Source organism: Orussus abietinus, unplaced genomic scaffold (assembly GCF_000612105.2).
Source record: "Orussus abietinus isolate OABI.00-Male unplaced genomic scaffold, Oabi_2.0 scaffold46, whole genome shotgun sequence".
NCBI classification, from domain to species: Eukaryota; Metazoa; Arthropoda; class Insecta; order Hymenoptera; family Orussidae; genus Orussus; species Orussus abietinus.
This window is the reverse complement of record NW_019394349.1, coordinates 287375-306775: the sequence shown is the minus strand read 5'-3', so window position 1 is coordinate 306775 and position 19401 is coordinate 287375. Positions and strand designations below refer to the sequence as shown.

The 19401-nt window shown below is 48.0% G+C and overlaps 6 protein-coding genes across 7 annotated transcripts; 3 read left to right on the top strand and 3 right to left on the bottom strand.

Moving 5' to 3' along the window:
• Positions 1-155: 155 nt before the first annotated feature.
• On the bottom strand, positions 156-995 carry LOC105701990 (follicle cell protein 3C-1). Its single transcript, XM_012429162.2, has 4 exons — positions 883-995; positions 639-783; positions 491-562; positions 156-393 (listed from the first exon to the last, which is right to left on the bottom strand). The coding sequence occupies exons 1-4, from the start codon at positions 936-938 to the stop codon at positions 262-264; spliced, it is 405 nt and encodes a 134-aa protein (XP_012284585.1). The 5' UTR covers positions 939-995; the 3' UTR covers positions 156-261.
• Positions 996-1439: 444 nt separating this feature from the next.
• On the top strand, positions 1440-2284 carry LOC105702120 (biogenesis of lysosome-related organelles complex 1 subunit 5). Its single transcript, XM_012429435.2, has 4 exons — positions 1440-1528; positions 1647-1729; positions 1831-2019; positions 2100-2284. Exons 1-4 carry the CDS (start codon positions 1510-1512, stop codon positions 2265-2267), a joined length of 459 nt encoding a protein of 152 aa, XP_012284858.1. The 5' UTR covers positions 1440-1509; the 3' UTR covers positions 2268-2284.
• Positions 2285-2469: 185 nt separating this feature from the next.
• On the top strand, positions 2470-3345 carry LOC105702119 (transmembrane protein 199). The gene is made up of 2 exons (XM_012429434.2): positions 2470-2914; positions 2990-3345. The coding sequence occupies exons 1-2, from the start codon at positions 2497-2499 to the stop codon at positions 3241-3243; spliced, it is 672 nt and encodes a 223-aa protein (XP_012284857.1). The 5' UTR covers positions 2470-2496; the 3' UTR covers positions 3244-3345.
• Positions 3346-3522: 177 nt separating this feature from the next.
• On the top strand, positions 3523-6467 carry LOC105702118. The gene is made up of 5 exons (XM_012429432.2): positions 3523-3886; positions 3964-4858; positions 4940-5215; positions 5287-5794; positions 5895-6467. Exons 1-5 carry the CDS (start codon positions 3841-3843, stop codon positions 6129-6131), a joined length of 1962 nt encoding a protein of 653 aa, XP_012284855.1. The 5' UTR covers positions 3523-3840; the 3' UTR covers positions 6132-6467.
• A 118-nt stretch (positions 6468-6585) lies between these two features.
• LOC105702117 lies at positions 6586-13720 on the bottom strand. Of its 2 annotated transcripts, XM_012429430.2 has the most exons (7): positions 13573-13720; positions 13195-13444; positions 8237-10178; positions 7867-8168; positions 7517-7743; positions 7114-7425; positions 6586-7030 (listed from the first exon to the last, which is right to left on the bottom strand). In XM_012429430.2, exons 2-7 carry the CDS (start codon positions 13378-13380, stop codon positions 6835-6837), a joined length of 3165 nt encoding a protein of 1054 aa, XP_012284853.1. In that variant the 5' UTR covers positions 13381-13444; positions 13573-13720; the 3' UTR covers positions 6586-6834. The 2 variants fall into 2 exon arrangements, with proteins under 2 accessions (XP_012284853.1, XP_012284854.1); XM_012429431.1 differs by lacking the exons at positions 13195-13444; positions 13573-13720 and adding an exon at positions 10425-10549.
• A 575-nt stretch (positions 13721-14295) lies between these two features.
• On the bottom strand, positions 14296-18241 carry LOC105702188 (G1/S-specific cyclin-E). The gene is made up of 3 exons (XM_012429565.1): positions 17276-18241; positions 16176-16794; positions 14296-16062 (listed from the first exon to the last, which is right to left on the bottom strand). The coding sequence occupies exons 1-3, from the start codon at positions 17287-17289 to the stop codon at positions 15319-15321; spliced, it is 1377 nt and encodes a 458-aa protein (XP_012284988.1). The 5' UTR covers positions 17290-18241; the 3' UTR covers positions 14296-15318.
• Positions 18242-19401: the final 1160 nt, after the last annotated feature.

Below are 19401 nucleotides of genomic sequence, written 5' to 3'. Positions count from 1 at the left end.
TGGAATGGATCAGGGCACCATGGAGACGAGGAACGAAATGTTCCATACACCTGCGCTTACCGTACATAGATAAAAGAGATCTCCTTTTTAAAACTTTCTCCACAGAATAAATCGCGCAGCTGTTGATAATCCGAAAGTACCGGTCGACCGCTGTCGTAAATTTAATCTATGTTTATTATCATCATACTCGTTACAAAAAAAATTCGATTCTATCGAATGCAAGAGGAAATCTTATACACACTCGATTGGAAAATTCTTTTCTCATTCCTCGTTTGTCAACATACTCGCGTTGCAGACAGCTACCTCTCCTTCATGACAACATATCATGTCTGAACTTTTTATTCCGGTGAACTTCCAGGACGGTGAACCGCAGGACTTCGAAAAGAGTGCCACCTTTAAAAAGGGATTATTTAATTTTTCTTTATGTCTAATGAAAAATGTATGATCCTGCGACAATTCCTGGAATAAATTAAAAATTCGAAAGGCTGACCTTCATATTCTCGACGTGCTTGTTAATCTTCTCGCAAATTAGGCAAGGCACTTTTTCCTTTGCACTTTCCGCCTGCAAAGGATTTTCTTTTTTAATTTCGACCCGACACGTTTTAGATTTGCATGAAGGAAATTGCGGAAAAATTTACCAATGCAATACAGAGATGTTGACATTGCTCCGAGCCTTTCTGATTACACTCGACGTTCAATCGCAATTCTTGCTCGATTATAGGTTCTGTATCCGTTTCCGACGAAAATGCAGCACAACTGCATGTCCCCCTCTCCTCCGCATTTCTTAAAAATATATTGGAAAATAATTAACAAAATGGAAATACACCCGTTCACTAGTCTTCATGATTTTGTTGACTTAATTATACAAAAATTTCATCATACATAACGAGCGGCACCGAAGACCAGAGAAATAGACTGAACAGCACAGAGAATCCCATAACGACTTTCGTTGAGTTTTATTGTCGAAGAACGTGCAATAAGTGAACCAATTCGTTCAAAACTGGTGATGGTTTGAAAAAACTTCTGGTATATATAGCGAATCGGAGACCTTCGTATACGCCTTACGACGTGTGCAACATAATGCACGGATGTCACGTGATGGAATTGTTCGACGGGGTCTTCTTTTGGCATCGGGTTTTAATATACTTCCGTGCCATCTTATCGTGTAAGGCGATAGTTAATTAAACCGAAACATTCGAGACAGAATCGATATACACGTATCAGTCAAGTAACCCTCGCTGGCAGGTAGAATGACAATGCGGTACGTATAAAATTTCTCAACGCCTTTATATGAATTTCTTCTCTTTTTAGATATGATTATCCTAACCATCTTTTTTTTTTCGAGTCCCCATAAAAGATCGTTTCTTTAAACATTGGCCCAGCTCCAAATTGTAACGTTTGATAGTGCGCATGTTTTTGCGCAGCACGTGCTTGTCACGTGACCCGAATTTCTGCGCAGAACGCCCCAGTTTGTCTGCGCACTGCAACCACTGTGCATCCCTGGACAACATGGCGTCAATCATAAAAGGTGCGATGTTCATGTGACGTTCATAAAATATTCCTGGATCGTATGTAAAGTTCCTACGACGTAAGGATGTTCAATTTTACGTAATATTTTTTATTTGTTCGTGATCGCGGTGCTGCAGACACGGGCGAGATCTGGAGCAGGCTTTTCGATCATCGGCCGTTCGTTCAGGGCGAGATCACATTTTTCTTAAGGGAGTTTCAGGTAAAATATTGTCGAAAATGATTATAACGATAAATAAGAGTGATTCAATTAATAGGATTACTATGGTTAATATTATAGAAATAAAACTGTTGGATTCACAGGACAAAAGGAACGACAGGGAAGTCCAACACCTTTTTAAAATCTTGGAGTTCTCGACTGAACTGGGTCAAAATCAGTTGGATCGGGTGGAACAGCTAGGCGATTGTCACCTGCCGAGCTTGAAAGCCAATGTAGATGTTGCACTGAGCATGTGCGAACGGGTTTTGCAACGAGAAGAGGAATTTGATAGTGTACGTCTTTTAGATTCTACTCTAAAATGTCACGGTTTATTCCTGCATTATTTCATAACGAATTTTCTGACTCTTTACAGGAAACTAAATTAAATGAAAAACGAGAGCTTAGAAAAGCGGAGTGGCAAAAGTTCATAAATGATATGAGTGAAAAGTGCCAAAAAGTTGATGAGACGTTTCAAGAAAAAGAGAAGGAACTCGAAGAATTTTATGCTGATTTAGAGAGGAAGTTACACATTACCCCATAAATTTGTTACTTTTCAAAGTCAATCGTATAAACATTTTTATCGCTACTTATTTTCTCAAAAATAAGAGTTATATTCTAAAATTTTTTATAATACCAGATCTTCCAATTTCAATTTAATTTACTAGTAGTTATTGACCTATCATTGCACTGCATCAGTAAGTTTCAACGATATAAAGCGTTGGAATAAAAAGTATTATATTAAAGTACAGATAGATAACTTGGATATAATAATGCCAGTGGAACCAATCACTGATCCTTCCATAACAATTAAGCCGTCAGCCAAACTTATAGATTTTGTCTTGAAAAAAGTGACAGATACAAGTAATGCTCCAGAAGGTATCGTTTCTCTACGAACTTCAAAAAAAGATCAACGTTCGAGTGTACTACTGAAAGTTAAAGATGTAAAGTGGCTCAATGCCTATCTGGAAAAGTATCGCAAAAATTCAGAAGAGAACGTCTACATACATGAACTTCTAGAAGATGCTGACGTACTTCTACCCGAACCAACTATAACACCCAGGAATCCTGAATTAGAAGCAAGAATTCAACGATTGACAGCCCGACAGAATGCAAGAGAGTACGAAGCAATGACTAAAAGCGTTGATCCCGTTAGGAAAAGACTGCCGGAGGATACAATTGCATACCAGAGTACGACACTTCCTATTTGCATCGATGCTCTATGAATTTTTGGTAAAATACTCACAACTTTCGTTATATTTTCAGTGAAGGAGATTAACAGACAACTCATCGCCGTGGCACAGTTTGTATTCTCTGTGATAGCAGGTTTTACATTTGGTTTTCTAGGAGTAGAACTCATAGTTGGTAATTTGGATTTTGGGTTCCGATTATTACTAGGTATAATCTGTGGGCTCGTCGTAGCCTTGGCGGAAATATATTTTCTAGCCAAGAAATTAAATGAAAATATGTACGATGACTTTATCGCAATGCCTACATATAAGAAAATGCATCAGGAATAATTTACACGATGGTTAATGTAATGAAAACCTACATGAACCTTTTACCGTTGACATATCTAAGTCCATGATGTAATAAATAAATCATTTCATTCGTTGGTCTTACTTTGTACAGTGCACATTTTGTTACAAATAAACGTTTGAGAAACTAGCTTCTCATACTTCTCATGGAAGTTTAGAAGACCCTTTTAAAATTCCCACGGTTAACCAAGGCAGTAGGTAGTTCGCACTTTGTCCGCTAGAAAGCGTCAGGAAAGGATCCCGCGGTGATATATCTTTGAGATATTTTTTAACACTGGTTGAGTATAATTTTAATTACAATCGACTTGTCGATAGTCGACTGCGATTTGGCTGAATTTGGTAGGATTGCGCCCATTTGGCATAGTTTGTTGAATCGTTTCGCACTCCACCAATAGTAGTTGTTGCTGGTGGTCGTTGTTTCACGCGCCTTACTGCTCCAATATTCTTCATGGTGTTTCGTGGCTACTTGCCGTGCTGGCAGCTCCGCCAAGAAAAATTTCAGGTTTTTCTTGAGGCGTGTCTTGACTTTCATTGATAATTCCTGACAGCTAATGTGTCGTATTTCTTATCTGTCATTAAATGTGTCAGCACAGTGTATCGATGACTACCATTTCTTCGACTTTAGGCAAGTATTTCGACAGTAATTCCTAATAATAAGTTTATACATGGTAATTATAAAATTTACATTGCAAAATCATACAGATACAACTGTTAAAAGTAATGAGGAGGAGGGTTTTAAAGAAGACACGGATGAAATTGTAGAGAAATTAGTTTACGTGAATGAAAATGCGATGGACTGCAACTATGACGAGTCGAACGATACTTCAAAAAATCTGGAGACTCTTCCAGAACCATCGAGTCCAGAAATGTTTGCCAGTGACGCAGAGGATGAACCAGATAAGGACAAATCATTGGCAGACCAGGAAAAAAGAGTAGATGCTGGAGTGTCAACAGTGGAGGATCGGAAAACATACACGCAGGAGGAATTGGTTGCTATGTCGGACTGTTACTTGTTAGCTAGGATGAATAAGTTTTTAAGCGGAGTGCCTCCACCACCAAGTCACACAATTTCACAAAAAGACTGTACAGAATTCTTAATGTATATTAGACAAAATCGTGAATATTTTTGGGTAGAACCTATCGATAAGGATGATAAAGATAAAGTATTGTCTCACGATAAAGCGAAAAATAGGTCCAATGAGAAGAATGCGGAGAGTGATAGTACGAAAAATAATATTTATCAACGACCACGGAAAGGTTCAAGAAATTTGAGCAATGCTTTCGATGCCTGTGATACATCGATTAATACGACTTCGGATAAAGATTTACTGTCGAAGAGCAGTAATATCTGTGAGATTAGTAGCAACTCGACGATTAATGTACTTCAATCAGGTGATATGACTAGAATGTACAATATAATGGAAGATGACTGCAGCACTACTTGTGCCTCCATAAATTCCTCGATAGCATGCAAAGACTGGACTTCTAAGGAACCACTAGACAACCCATCACTTTTACGCTACTGTACCACTAACAAAGACGAAGCATCTGGGTTATCATGGCCAGAAGCATTTCAACATAAGTTTCATGGGATTCAGTGAGTGTTTCTCCATGCTTTATTAATAGCCATTTTTTCATTGTATTTTGTTATTACCATTAATTCTTTCATTCATTACAGTTATAACCGAAGTAAAGTCATAGAGGAATTTGAAAATCTGACGACGAAAATGTGCGAGAGATACGTGGGTGCTGAAACGCAATCCACCTGTAACGTATGGTTTACGAAACAAGCACCTGGGAGCGCAAGGAAACGAAGTCTGTTAGCCAAGAGGAACATTGGTCAGAGTCCAGGAAAAAGACTGAGTCATTTAGCGAGAAGACGACGAACGTTTTCTAGTGCAAATCTTCAAGGTTTGGGACTTCCAGACAAGAAGCATATAGTACTTAATGTTAAGTACGTATTAAAATGACTTACGATCTGACTGATTAAATAAGATATACAAATTTCATACGTCTTCATTTCAGGAAACCTATAGTTAGGAAAGGTAAGAGTCCCAGGGGAAAAAGTCCCAGAGGAAAAAGCCCTCGTGGCTCGGCCAAAAAACGCGCGTCTCGCCGACTATCCTTAGAAGGTCCAAGTCCTCGGAAAGTCAAACTTGAGACTTCCAAGAGAGCACTCTTTCAAAGTCCACCAGGTGATCGAGCAGGCCCTAGTAAATTACTAGCCTCCACGAGTGCAAATCCCCAAAAAATCAAGAGAGCATTATTCCCTACTCCCAAGAAGAAGGAAGAAAATTCAGAAGTCTTCGAAAGAGTCAACTTCGAAGAATCTAGAAAGAGGAAATGTGAAGACGAGCTGGAAGGACCTAGATTAAAATGGGCTAAGAGTTTATCCTTCGACTGCCCTTACGACTTGGGTAATGCTTCGATGGGATCTTGGGATCGTGACAGGCACTCCACCGGTAGCTTGAAATCGAAGAGCGAAACAGCCTTTCAGAATGACAAATGTGAACTCAGCGATACTCGTAGGAAGGTAAGCTGCATCGAATAGATTTAACTTATATTCTGCATTTTTAATTAAAAAAAAAAATCATGCACTGACAACTAAGATTGATTAATCGTTCACATTGTAGAAATTACTGTGGGCTGTAGCCGAAGCTCTGCGGAGTAAAGGAATTGGCATGGGACATCCAAGATTCAAGCAGTACGCCTCTAACTTGGCACGCACTGTGAAAAAGTTAATGCCAGATTTAGAAAACAAGAATTTACCTCGGAAGCCAGGCAGTACCAGCGATCGCATGTTAAAACTCGCCAAACACCATGTACTCTTTGTCCTCGAAACAAAGAAAACCATAGTCTCGGACAGTTAAAAAAAAAGCTGGGCTACATTTAACGCTTCTCGAGTTTTACAATTGAACTAAGCCCAGTCGTGTCAATTCATCCTTGTTGTGTGCTCCTATTGTTAATTAGTTAATAGAGAACTACCGATTGTTTTCCTCGTGTGACCCTTGACTCGCGATGTGGTCAACTCCTAGCGCAATCAAAGTTAGTGACAACGTCGAGGCTCGACGTAATCACTAGCAACATTGTCGCTTAAACGAACGTTGTTGTAACTTTAAATTATTTAACGTGTACATACAAAGTCGGGGATAGGGTAATGAACGAGAATTCGGTTTTCGCTCGTAGATTCTAAGGTGCTGCCGACATTTCTACTCTAGATGCACCGAGGATACTTATAACGGGGATATACATCACGGTACCTAGCTCACCTTGGGAATTGTTGCACAATTGTCCATCCGCGAAAACCCACGATAAATGCTTCCATTTAAGCCTAATCGTTTTTTTTATTAGCGACGAAGATAGGATATTTTACAACCGATAAATAATTAATAAAAAAAAAAAAAAAGAAAAGGTGCCTCTTCGAAACGGAACGAAATATACTATATCCGCGATATAATATGACTTCCTCGAAATAATACATGTATACATAGAATTTCCTCGTACTTATAAGTAATAATATCGAGTAAAAAAATAAGGACTAATCCTGCTGCTTCGACGACATTAAGCGGCCTCTCACTTGACGTTCTGGCAACCAACCCTGCTGATCACCTCGTCCAATATCTTCGCGAGTTCTTTGTTCTCCTTCGTCTTCTGCTCAACCAGTTCGGCGAACGAGTTGCTCTTCAGCTCCGCTTTCTTCACCATGGCTTGTAATCTCACGGTCTCGGCCTCCTGCTGTTTACGTATAGACTCCAGCTCCAAGTTGGCTCTGTAAGATTAATTCGCAAAAGTTACTACCCGTTCAGACCGTGCAAAAAAAGAAAAACAACCCTTAAAAATTGTTTCTCATACTTCTCGAGTTGAGTCATGGCGTGGCTCTTCAGCTGATCGTACCGAGACTCCAGAGCCTTGATCGTCTCCACGTTTTCCGTAATACTTTCCTTGAGAACGGTCTCGTTGCTCTTGTAAGCCGCCACTACCCCCTTCAGTCGTTCGTACTTCATATGAACGTCATTGAACGCCGCTTCGGTATTACTGAGATGATGATTGGTCGCCTGGAGCTCCTCCTGGAGTTTCATCTTCTCCTGCTCGAGGCTCTCCCGGTCCCTCTCCTTATCGGCCAGAAGTCGGCTTATCGACTTCTCGTACTCGCTCACGACGACCCTGGAGAATCGCGATACATGGTTTAATCCTTCCCTCCAGTTAACATCCTTGCCCCAGGTCAGGGATAATTGAAAGACACCGAAGAACTCACGACATCTGCTTGGTGTTCTTGATCTCCTGTGCCAGTTGGGTCTGCAGCTGGTTGACTTTCTCCTCCAGGGCCGCCTTCTGCTTCTCCATTTCCGTCACGTGTTGCTTCGTCTTCTGGAGTTGATCCTCGAGCTGCAAGACCGTCGTCCTCACCAGCTCCAGTTCTTTGGTCATGTCGGAGTCGATTAAAGGGCCATTAGTGGAGGGGGCTTCCACGGGTTCTTCCTCCTGCGGATATTTACTCGGCTCAAAATAGACTCCCCGGCTGTGCCAGGAACGCGGACGAGTCCAGCTTCCTGAGTACTTGACCCTGAATTCCGGAAAAATTCGGGGTACGCTTTGCCACCTCACCTTTTTCCCCTGCTTGCCCTCGGACTTCCTCGGAGGAACGGTGGGGCTGGGGCTGTAGAAGAGGAGCTTGTCGATGGCCGCCAGGGCGGGACTTCGTTTCGGGGTATTGGCTACCTCCGGGGCCTCGTTATTGACGTTCTTCTCTTCCTCCACCGGCTGGCAATTCCCCTGTGGTAACATGCTAACGTTCGAGACCAACGGGTCGAACTTTACGTACAAGGAGTCCGCTCTCAAGTTGCGAGCCGGATTGTGCGAGGCGGTCCTTCCCAGCAGGAAGTCGAAGGTGCTGGGGTCTTGGAAGACTGCGAAGAAGCGTAAAATTAATTCCACGCTCACCAATACCTGGTGCATCTAGTCGACGTTAACTCACGTTCACAGGTGGCGCTGACGAACTGATCAGTCTCTTCCGAGATCCCCAAGGAGGTCTGATAAATGTCGTTCGCGACAGCCTGCGCGGCTAGTTCCAATTTCTCAAAGTCCAGACGACCCTCCGAATTCAAGGTTGTGCTCTGTTGTTGAGGCTTGAACGAGACGTACACGTCGTTCTCTGGACCAGGAGCAGCGACCTCGCAGGGGTCGTTCTTGGGTCCAGGGGCAGCGACCTCCCAGGTGTCGTTCAAAGGGGCCGTGTCGTCGAGGACCTCGGATATCAAGGGAAGCTCTTCCTTGTCTAGGTCTTCCGGGACAGGAGACGCCGCGTCCACCTTTACCGCGATTTCGGGCTCGCCCTTATTTACGACTATGCTAGGTACGACTTGTTTGAAGCTTTCTAGATTACACCGTTCAGTCTCTTTCGCTGCCGGTTCCTTTGGGCCCTGATCCTTCCCAGGAAGTGCCTCGGGAATGACCTCTTCGACCACAGGTGAGACCTCTCCGTCCGGGAGAGGTCGAGGCACCGGAAGAGGTGCAGAGCTCGGCTGTCCGACCTTTTCTTCCAGGTGAGGAGGGCCGACGTCGACGTCGCCGACTGGAGCGATCTTGTCTACGAGGATGGCAGGACGACTCGGGGCCTCTTCAAGGTTCTCCTGGACCTTCACCGGAATGACATTGTTCGACTCCTCCGGCTTGGCGGAATTTTCTGGAGGTTTCTCGATGATACCGGGGACCTCCGGAGGAACCGGGAAAGTACGTTCCGCAGGAGCAGCCTCGATGCCGAAGATCTGAGTTAAGTTGAGCGGGCTCGAAATCGCCGAAACAGGGATTTCAGGTATCACCGTCGCCGAGGTACGGACTTCGGGAACCGCTGTCGGCGAAGCCTCACGAACGACCTCCCGGACGCAGGGAGGTTCCGAAGGAACCTGGAAAGTCTCGTTGATCGGCCTGACTTCCGGAGAAACGGACCTCCGGGTGGTGACAAACTTCAAAGAAGGACTAAATGGCCTCTCCAGAGGCTCGTTCACCAGTGAAGCAAAGGGTAGGTTGCCAGATATGTCCGGGAGTGGCGGAGGTCTTCCACCATCGGCGGACGGATTAACGTCTAAACCCGACCTGGGTCGAGACGAGGAGGTAGGGTTCGCAGCGATTCCCCGATCTTCTCCGAGATCCTGGGGTCTATCCTGGCTCCCGTAAGTCGTAGAGTTCTCCTTCGACCGTAAACCTTCCACCAGAACGTCGATGGTCTTGTTCAGGTCTTGGACGTCGGGATCACCCGGAGGAAACGAGTCGGAGTTATCGATCCGCTCGAAAGTCCTGTCGGCAGCGTCCAGGGGTACGACCTCGGGTATCGAGAAGGAGCCCGACGTAGAGGACTCCTTGGTCTCGTTCGCGGAGGTATCGCCAGATCCACCGATGGAGGATTCTCCGGTGTCCGGAGAGGGCGAGACCTCCGGCGAAGAGAATACCGACCGAGAGGTCTTTCCCAGAAGATTCCCAGGATCGGCGTCGCAGCCCTCGGGTCGCAACGAGGACTCCTCGAGGCGGGTCGAGTGGACGTCCTCGCCGACCGCGGAGGTGAAGGTTTGATCCTGGCTAAGGTCCGCCTCGCTCGCGGAGCCCTCCGACTCCTGTCGCCGGCGATGATCCTCGTCTAGCCGGATGCTCGCGCAGGCCAGGATCAGATCGTCGACCCCGGGGATGTCGGTGCTCGTGTAGGACTCGTCGAGCGGTTTCCTGGGAGTGTGGGGCACCGAGTCGGCGCAGATTCCGCTGCTGCTCTTCGAGCTGAGGGTGCTGGCGAGGCTCTGGAAGCTGCTCGCCGAGGAGAGGCTGTCCGGCCCGGAGTAGAGCGAGGAGGGCCCGACGTCGGCGAACTCCCTGGCGAAGCGCACCTTCACCTCGTGCTCCGCCTTGGCGCCGTTCTGCTCCCTCGGATCCTGGAAGAAGAGCCCCGTCGACGTTAAACCTTTAAATACAGACTCCTACCGACAAATTTAATGCCTTTTAATCAACCAGGCTATTTCGACGAGTATACTCGTCAATTTCTACACTTTCCAAAAAAGGTCGCAACAATTAATTGGTTAAACTAAAGGGAAAAAAAAAATCCCAGCGACGCGAGAGTTCTCGTGGAAATTCCCCACTTCTTGGCCCATTCTTTTTCTCTCTCTCTCTTCTTGACGAACCGTTATTATCTCATTACGTCGAATCTCCGGCGGAGGGGAGGGGGAAACGCTCGGAGAGGAGCGATGCAGCAACTTGTTGAGATACTCCATGTCGACAACCCGAAACCCTCCAAACCGCGCGGCGCCCGTGGCTCGACTGTCTCGACGTCTCGTCGACGGCTGTCGCGAAGGCCAACGGATTTCGTTAGAAAATTGCGCAACCACCCACCGGGTCCGATCTAAGAATAAAATATCGCCGACGAAAAGAGGATTCGGCGAGAGAAATCGGGCCAGTCATCCTGGCGAGCCGCGAGGGAACCACGTGGACCGCGCGACCGAGAGGCGGCCACGTGGTCGCCAAACGTCAAACGTCAAACGTCAAACGTCGTCCAAACCCACCCACCCCAATCGACACCCAAGCCTATACAAAATTCCGTATAAAATAAAAATCGAGAGTAAAAGACAAAGCGAGAAAAAGTAAAATCTCGATTTTTACCTCGCTCTACGCGAACAATGCGTTGATAAAAGAAGTCATTCCCAGGCGGCCACTTTCCATCGGATTTTCCCCGCCAACCTCGAAAATACCTAGTTTAAGAGAGCGGGAGATCCTTGAGACGCGCGTCAGCGTTTCTATCTCTGATTATTTGCGCCTCGCGGTGCCAAGTTCGCGGAGTTAAGGCGTAAAAGTGCGCCTCGACCGAAGTCTTACTCATCCGGGCCGCGCGACCACGTGGCAAGTCTTGGCACCGAACGAGGCCACGCGATCGATCGGGATTACTCGAACGATTCAACTGGAAGGCTGCGTAAGAACTGCGGAATGCCCGCTCGGTGTCGTAGCTATCGTCGAGCCGTCTGCGGTTTGACTTTCCGAGGCTTTTTGACTCACGGACCCGTGACTCACATCGAGGACCTTCGGCCGCAAGGAGTAAACAAAACTCTGATTTCTCCCCGACCAAGAGGTGCCCCCGAGCAGGGTTTTTTACCGTGGGCGTTAATTGCAGATATTGCGACAGGTGATTCGTAAATCGGCACGATCTCGATCTGAAATCCAGTGGGAGAAAAAAGAGCGAGTCGATCGCGGTCTCCGCACTCCCGTATTCGGAAAAGGGCCAGCGAGGGCCGTCCGGAGGGAGTCCGAGGCGCGACTCGCGGCCCGAGGCGGCGCGCGGCGCTTATAAGGCCGCCGAGCGGCCGGCTCCAGGGGAAAGGACGAATCGCGTGGGCGGTCCAGGGGAAAGCAAAGGAGTCCCCGCCGACCTACGTGTCTCGAGGCCGCGCGATCTGACTCACGCGCCCGGCGGACACACCCCGGGTCCCGGTACTCCTCGGGGGTTGTTCACCGCCGAACGGGACGCTTCTTCCGATATTAGAATTGGAAACGCGTCCAACGCGACGCCGGCCGTCGCAAGTCGATACGTCGGCGCCGTCTTTGAGGACGACGCGGCGGGTGCGCGCGCACTCTCGCGTGCACGGCCAAAGGGAAGCGTGCGAGTTCTCTCACCTCTCCCTCCCTCTCGCACTCCTACGGCCTGGAGGATTCCCGTAGCCTTGCGGATTGCGGTCGCGTGTCGCTGGCCCCGCTCGAGGAAGCGCGCCCCGACCGGAGCGATAATCAACGTCCTGGTACCACCGCCGACAGCGGGACGGCCCGCGACGTGGCCATATCTCTTCGTCGCCTAGTCACTGATACTCACTGATACCCACCGATACTCGGCGGCTGCTACTGGCGAGCACCGCCGGACCTCCGCGGACCGCGCACACGCCGTAGGGTCGTAGCGCGAGGGACCGCCAACTATGGGAATACTGCGGACCCCGTGGTCGATGCGCGAGCCCGGTGGCGCCATCTATCGAAACACGCCGGAAACCCGTAGCGCGACGACCCAACTCCCCGGCGCCTGATATACGGTCGGTGCCCTCGGTAAATATCACCTTAGATGAATTACTACCGATATCCGTTTATATAAGATAGTATTATCTACATTCCTAAGAGTTAACCGCTCGTACGGAGATTATGAAACCCGAGAGGGGTATCTTTTAAACTTGAGATAGCGTAGAAATGAATATTATTGATATCGCGGAGCGCGTGGTTCCATCCGTTGGCGTTAGGCGGAACTTCGTATCGCGGCCTTCCCGACCGCCTCCGCGGAATTTCTTCCGGCGATAATTGATCCTTTCGCTCGGTTTCCCCATACCGTCGTGCATTAATTAACGTGGACGTAGACGTTGCGCGCACGCGACAGAATGCGCCCCGCCTGACGCATTGGAACGTGGCCAGAACCGGGCAATCCCTTATCGGGTGTTCGTCGCGCCCGCGCTCGACGTCGCCTTAATATTCGCCCCGGCACCCTGTATATCGCCGGGCATTCCTCCTAGCGCCGAAGCACGCGCGCGCGCGCGGGAACGCCGACTTATTTTTACCCCAAACAGCGCTTGCAGATGCGGCGTTTATTTATAGGGATCGCTGCACCACGTTCCAACTGTCAGACGGAGGAAAGAAAGGAAAGGGAGCGACCCGAAGGCGTGGCACGGACAGCACGGATTGACCAAGTATAAGTCCAGAGTAAACATGACATGTAAACACTATTCCCTGACTGGACACTTAAAAGTTTCAGAAACTTGTCGCTATCGCAATGATTATCATAACGATCGATAATTAATTGGATCTCAGTTCATCTAGATAATTTACAGGCTTTCGGGTAACTACTAGTCTATGTTACCAATATTCCTACTATCTTGCTCGATACTTCTAGGGGTGTTCCTTCGAGTTCACGATAGGGTAGAAGCTCCGTACCTTCTTACGTGAGGTCTGCATCGGCGGAGAATTGTTCAACGTCGCTGTGATTTCCCTGAGGACGACCCTGGTGCCTTCTCGGATGACCGTCGTTCCGCTGCCGGCTCCGCTACTCCTGGGGCTCGACATTTTCAGATCCTGCCGTTCGAATTCCCTCTTGCTCTCCGCCTCCAAGGATGAATACATGCCAACCGAGTGACTTTGAGCGACGAAATGGCGTTAGATGTGAGGAACTGTCCTCGATGTCGCCCTACAGGAATTAATTATCAATTCCAGGGGCCGACGAATTCCAGGGACGGCCGCTAACGAGTGCCCTCTCAACCGTCCCGGTCACCGGGTGAACAAAGGAGATAATAGAAGTCAACGGAGTCGACTCACCGGCCCAATTTCACGTCTCAAGAAGCACGACACTTTTATGTTAAACTCCGCACTAAATTCTCGTACGAAAAACTCGGATTCCGTGACGAGAACTCGCGAGATAGAAACTTACAGAGGCCGCACAGCATCTGTCTTCAACGGCTATTTGGTTTTTGACAACTTGAACGCAAACCGGCCAGCCAATCACAGGCCGGCTCGTGGTTGCCGCAGCCGCCGTGGTGGTGCGCGTGCGTCGCGTCCCCATACTAAATCCTACTGGAAGAGTGGGGTGTTTCACTCAGCGCGGCGCGTCAACGCATCGAGGATGAACAACCAATCAAAATGGCGGCAAAAAAGATGCCGAGGTTAAGCGCAGTTCTGATTGGTTATTTATCCAGTATTCCCGATGCAATCGTTGGGACTCCGGCCTCGGTCGGTAACGCAAGTTATTTCGAATGAACTAATAACTGGCGAGCATTTGGCGCGGGAAACTTTCGACCAATCAGCGTTCAGCTACGTGATCAGCCCTGCCTTAGCGATAAAGTGCATTCGGAAAAAATTTAAAATTCCGCTAATCTTAATGCAACGGTCAGGATCATATTTAGAAATACAAAAGGAAATTGAGAGGAACTTTTACTGCAACGCGGCGATCGATATTCGGTGGAGATTCGATTCCAAAGTACCCGCAGATAATGCAGATTTGACAAATAGCCCGCGAAATTTGAATTTGAATGAACGGCTATGTAAGTTCATACATTTTTATTGTCACTCTCTCCATACAAATATTGTATATATACGCGCGTTTTACTGCATGCAAGTTCGTATGAACTTACCGGATCCGAAAAGGTGGTGAATAAGAAAAACGTTTCCCTCCCTCTGGTTCCTCTCTCTCCCTCTCACTCTCTCAATATATACATAAAAATGACATTCGCTCAGTCTCTAACGACGACGCTGGAACGCGTTGCGTTGTAATAAGGCAAATTGTATAAAAGAATACTATTCACAATGTTGTATCTCATTTGATGGATAAAAATAAGAGAATGAAGGCACTTTACGAAGGCACTTGTTCGCTTAGTTTGGAAGCTTCTCGAGTGATGTCCAGTTGGACGCCCAACTCGAAGCTTAAAAGGGAACGAAATGAGTATAATTCTACATTAGAGTCCTTACAAACCATAGAAAACTTGTTTCATTACAATCCTATCGATGCAATCTCCGGCAGTGTTCGGCACTAATTTCAAATAGTGACCGCCAGGTAAATTATTTTAGCATTATTACATGGCAGTCTACAAGTGGCAAGTCATCTAAAATATCGCACAGCATGTCTTAACTCCAAATACTGATAAGCATCATCGCGTTCTAAGACACTCGAGTCAAAGGCAAAGAAATTGTTTTCTACGTGCCCCATCTCCTTTCAAGCCGAACGAGAGTTCATGTCAATATCAATTTCACCCCTGACCAGTGTCTTCATCTGACACCAACGCACAATGTTGTTACGTACTATAGACATAAATGAAATTGTCACTATCATAAGTTCTTTATACATTCCCCGTTAATTAAGAGACGAAAGAGTTGCTCAAAGCAGCTTCGTTAACTTCCTCGCTTCTACAGAATTACGAACCTCGCTCTTCACCTAGAATTTGAAGGAATCGTTACAGATAAGTATTTTTTTTTTTTTTTTTCACCCGAGCATAAGCGTAATCGCCAATGACTGGCAGGAAGGTTTTACATAATAATTCTTAGTAATTCTCTAACTTCTTTACAGCGCAGTTATGTATACGGATGCAACTGTGGTGCATGACGTGGAGGTGTCGGGGAATTCTTTTGACTACTAGATGGCGGAGTTAAAATGCCACTTTGATTCGGACTGCCTTCGATATCCAGATTCGTGTCTCGTTCGACCGAGTCCATTTCCAACATGTCAAGGGTCAAACGTTGTTGGGCTTTCTCCAACATGGTCAAATCCACAACATGTGTCTGGATGCGATGGGATTCGTCCATTACTATATTAGGTACTGTGGCTCGCAGGCCAGATCCTGAATGAGACTCAACAGGTGACACCGCAGATCTCAGAAGAAGCTGAGAACCTTCCTCAGCGACGATAGTTGCAAATGGACTAAGCCACTTGGCACACGGAGCAAGCTGTTCCCATGAGAGACGGGACACTCTCAAGGCGCATTCCCTGCCTTGTGTGTGATAAACCGCAGCTGCAGCAATGTGACTGTACGGAAATTTCAAACTGCCTTCGTCGAGAGTGGCTAAGTCCAAAAGTTGAGCAGCTTGGGAGTACTGCAACCCTTCGTACTGAGGGTAGATGAAGGCCTTTGGTCTGGACCAGTCACCCGATTCAACTTGCATGTAGATGTTCAACCATCCAGGGGCTGTTACAGGAGACAAGTTCCAGCCCAATCCTTTCAGCACCACTAATTCCTTTCCAAGAATTTCCTCCTCTGTACAAGCACCATCCGTAACATATGCAAATTCTGCGATCTTGGGAGGATAAATTTCTTCCACCTGTAATGACAGAGGCCAAGATTTAAAAAAAATATACCACATAATATATTTTATTAAAATAAGATGCAATCATAAAAGGATACATCTGGGAAATGAAAAATGAAGGAACAAACCTTGGCAGCAATAAATAAGCAGGTGATTCCGATAAGTTGTAATCGATTCTTGGGGACATCATGGTGTGTAGACAAATACCTATCTATGTAATCCATGGCTAAGTAGTAGGTCTCTCTGTGCAATTTGTAAACCTCGCAAACTTCGATCAACCAGTCTAATAATATCGCCCTCATTCGTGGTTGTAACGAAGGGTGGCGTTGGAACATCTGAGAATCCCTCTGGGTTAACGTCTTCTGATCTCCCAGGCACATCAGCGACCACACCTGGGAACCATCGGCCCAAGGTAACGACGGTAATGGGCTAGGTCTACTTGACCCATTTCCAGAGGCTGATGGAGTCAAGAAACAGGTAGCCGTTCTCAAGTCGGACCATGTGGTTGGCTCCTGTTGCTCCTTCAATGGCGAAGACTGATGTTGTGGAGTTCGAGAGCCATCCACAAATTGCGACGCATTGCAAGATTCGGTATAAGGTGAATGCGACAGGATAGGTAATTTATTGGGAGGATAAATATTTTCAGCATCCTCGGAATGCTCGGTGGCACGCCTCTTCCTCTTCAAGCTCTGTGGGGCCACTTTGCTCCCCTGTGAGTAGATTTGTGAAGGCTGCTTTTCCTGCAAACTGAACGACCATGGCGCATTTTTACAGGGAAGTCATACGTTTCCTAGTCGTCCAACTATCCCTCGACTCTTCTTTGGAAACGTGACACCCCTTAATTTTAAAATTTTTTACGTTCAACACGTACTACTCCAGGACACGTCATCCTCTTTACAAAAAGACGACGGTCATTTAATTTAAAAAAAATTATACCGAATCCTCGATACCAGGCATAATCTCTAGATATATTCTTACGTTTCCTAAAGCCCTGTCAAGCGCAAAAACCTCAAAGAATTGGCACGAATGCAGCTATCAAAGGATCAAGGCGAGGCATGCTCTTAAAGCAGGTTAGACGTGGAAGTTAAATAACTAAAATCAACTTTGACCGACCAAAGTCTCCTGCAATAGTTTCAAGTGGATTCCCAAAAAAGACAACATAAAAGGGGAGGATATCGGCCCGAAAACCCGATCCCATTTGGCCCGCAACGAGGAAATCTTTGCTCACCTGGTCTGTGGCATCTTGTCCAGATTTCGACGGGTAGTGTCGACCTGGCCGCGTCCCCAACGAAGTTCCCCTGCTTCCTGGCAGCGGCCGTTGCTTCCGCAGCACTCCCCGAGTATCAGGCCCGACTTTCCACGGATGTAACCCAGGATAAACGGCGAAAAACGACGGAGCTCGTAGCCACTCAGGCAATCGCCATAATGCACGATACGCGTAGGCCCAAATCCGCTATTCACCCGCGTAATATTGTCCGCTCCGGGTCGCGAAAAGCCTCAGGGTTCTTCAAGAGTCTCCGAAAAAATCGGCCACGTCCACAGAGCCTCGTTACGGTGGACAAAACCGCGAAAACCCGGGGGATCTCTCTCAAAGCGCGGGAGTCCAGCGCGCGAAACCACGACCAACCCCTGCCCGTGACCCGCCACTGTCACGCCCTCTGTACACACAACATAACCTCAAAAACCCTCGCGACCTGGCCCGCTGGGGTGAAAAGCCACACCAAGAGCGCCGAGCGTCTCGCGAACGCCGGAATCCGTCGATTTCTCTCTCAAACGGGGCAAAATCGAGATCTAACCTCCAAACGCGTCGCTCGCCGGCTCGACCGGAGGGGCCCAGATTTTCCGGATTTTTCGGCCGACCGATCCTCCCGGCCAGTCGAGGTCGATCGCCGGTCACCCGGGCGAGGTCGTGCCGACCTCCCCGCGAGGCTGCGTCCGCCCTGGGGCGGGAAATTCGGCGTCGTAAGCGCGCATAAACACGCGTCGGTGCGTCGCGCGCCCTCAACCCACGCCCCGTATTTCTCGCCTCCGGTGATGATTCTCACGTGTCTGGGTCCTCTCTTGACACCCGCTCGACGATCGGCTCGGTGGTTCCGAATTCGGCGCGCAATTCTCTTCCTCTTGGCCGCTGGCGCACTTCTGGCCAAGATCGCGTCGTCTCGCGTGCACTCGATGGCGTTCCTACCGCCGCGTTCCGCGGGAAAGCTTCGTCTGGCCGAGAGGCGCGCGGCGCACGCGCAGCTGCGCACGCCCGGCGCGCAGCGCGTCGACGCCATTGGTCGACCGCGCGGCGGAACGACCGGACGGCGGGACGACGGCCCGGCGCACAGCTGGCGCTCAGCTGATCGGGCGCACACGCATGAACGACACACAACGCCGGCCCTAACCTCACCACGCGGGAAACTCCACGGCCGGCGGGACGCGCGGCGGCGCGGACGCGCGTAATCCCCGCCAAGGACCCTCCGCTCTCCCGCCAAACCAGACGGCGGCTTGCCACGTATCGCGCGCGCGAACTGGCGCTTTAAACGGCGGGATGCGCGGGAAGGGCGGTTCTTCTCTTAAGGAATGTGCTGCGCTCAACCCATAACTGAACTTGTCGATTTTTTTTTTTTTTTTTTTTTTTTTTTTTTTTTTTTTTTTGTATGCACCGGTTATTCCGTTTTATCTCCCATTTTGCGTTGACGCGATGCTACAGCATTCCTGCAATTATAAGGAATTTATGGAGTTTTTTCCTTTGAGATGATGAGATGATCGAAAAAAATCCGATACTAGTTGGCCTGGTAGATTTCGGGTTTTGAGGAAACAAAATGACGTTCTTATGTAATGGTTTAGAAAGAGGGTATTAGTAAGCAAATAAGAGACTGCGACGCGAGGTTCATTGGACGACCCACGTGTTTCGTTTGGGTTTATTTTTTTATTCCATCCCACTGAATTCATTGGGCGGTCGATAAGAGTGGGGTCGTGATATTTTCTTATCAAGCGTTCCTGCGTGTGAGATTTCTTCCTCCGCTGTCGGTAATGTTGAATTTCTCCGTCGTGTAGAGGAAGTTTCGCGGCACGTTGAGAGATGGCGCCAGATGCGCCTCGCGACAATGGCGACGCTCGGTCGTCCACCGCGGCGAGTGTGTCCCCTGCCCACTCGTCGATGTCACCTCGCTGGTCTCCGGGGCTCCAAAATCGCGTGAGAACCGAAAGAAGGCGGCGGAAGCCAGACGAACTCGTAACCGATCCTGCCGCGGTCACCGCGAGGCCGGAGAACCACTGCCCCGTCGCAGGGCTGGCTCAATCGGAGAAGTCCTCGCCTCCACTTCGAAAACAATTAATTCCAACTGCACAAGTTTTCCAGCTCATCTC

Coding starts and splice junctions, on each gene's coding strand:
- LOC105702188 (XM_012429565.1), bottom strand. Junction 16,063..16,175: donor GCTTATTTATTGCTGCCAAG/GTTTGTTCCTTC, acceptor CTGTCATTACAG/GTGGAAGAAATTTATCCTCC.
- LOC105702118 (XM_012429432.2), top strand. CDS start 3,841: ATGTGTCAGCACAGTGTATCGATGACTACCATTTCTTCGACTTTAG. Junction 4,859..4,939: donor CATAAGTTTCATGGGATTCA/GTGAGTGTTTCT, acceptor CATTCATTACAG/TTATAACCGAAGTAAAGTCA. Junction 5,216..5,286: donor CATATAGTACTTAATGTTAA/GTACGTATTAAA, acceptor TCTTCATTTCAG/GAAACCTATAGTTAGGAAAG.
- LOC105702119 (XM_012429434.2), top strand. CDS start 2,497: ATGCCAGTGGAACCAATCACTGATCCTTCCATAACAATTAAGCCGTCA. Junction 2,915..2,989: donor GGATACAATTGCATACCAGA/GTACGACACTTC, acceptor TTATATTTTCAG/TGAAGGAGATTAACAGACAA.
- LOC105702117 (XM_012429430.2), bottom strand. CDS start 13,380: ATGTATTCATCCTTGGAGGCGGAGAGCAAGAGGGAATTCGAACGGCAG. Junction 10,179..13,194: donor TGCAGACCTCACGTAAGAAG/GTACGGAGCTTC, acceptor CTCTTCTTCCAG/GATCCGAGGGAGCAGAACGG. Junction 8,169..8,236: donor CGTCAGCGCCACCTGTGAAC/GTGAGTTAACGT, acceptor GCTTCTTCGCAG/TCTTCCAAGACCCCAGCACC.
- LOC105701990 (XM_012429162.2), bottom strand. CDS start 938: ATGGGATTCTCTGTGCTGTTCAGTCTATTTCTCTGGTCTTCGGTGCCG. Junction 563..638: donor AACATCTCTGTATTGCATTG/GTAAATTTTTCC, acceptor AATCCTTTGCAG/GCGGAAAGTGCAAAGGAAAA. Junction 394..490: donor AGCACGTCGAGAATATGAAG/GTCAGCCTTTCG, acceptor CCCTTTTTAAAG/GTGGCACTCTTTTCGAAGTC.
- LOC105702120 (XM_012429435.2), top strand. Junction 1,730..1,830: donor TTTTCTTAAGGGAGTTTCAG/GTAAAATATTGT, acceptor TTGGATTCACAG/GACAAAAGGAACGACAGGGA. Junction 2,020..2,099: donor GAGAAGAGGAATTTGATAGT/GTACGTCTTTTA, acceptor GACTCTTTACAG/GAAACTAAATTAAATGAAAA.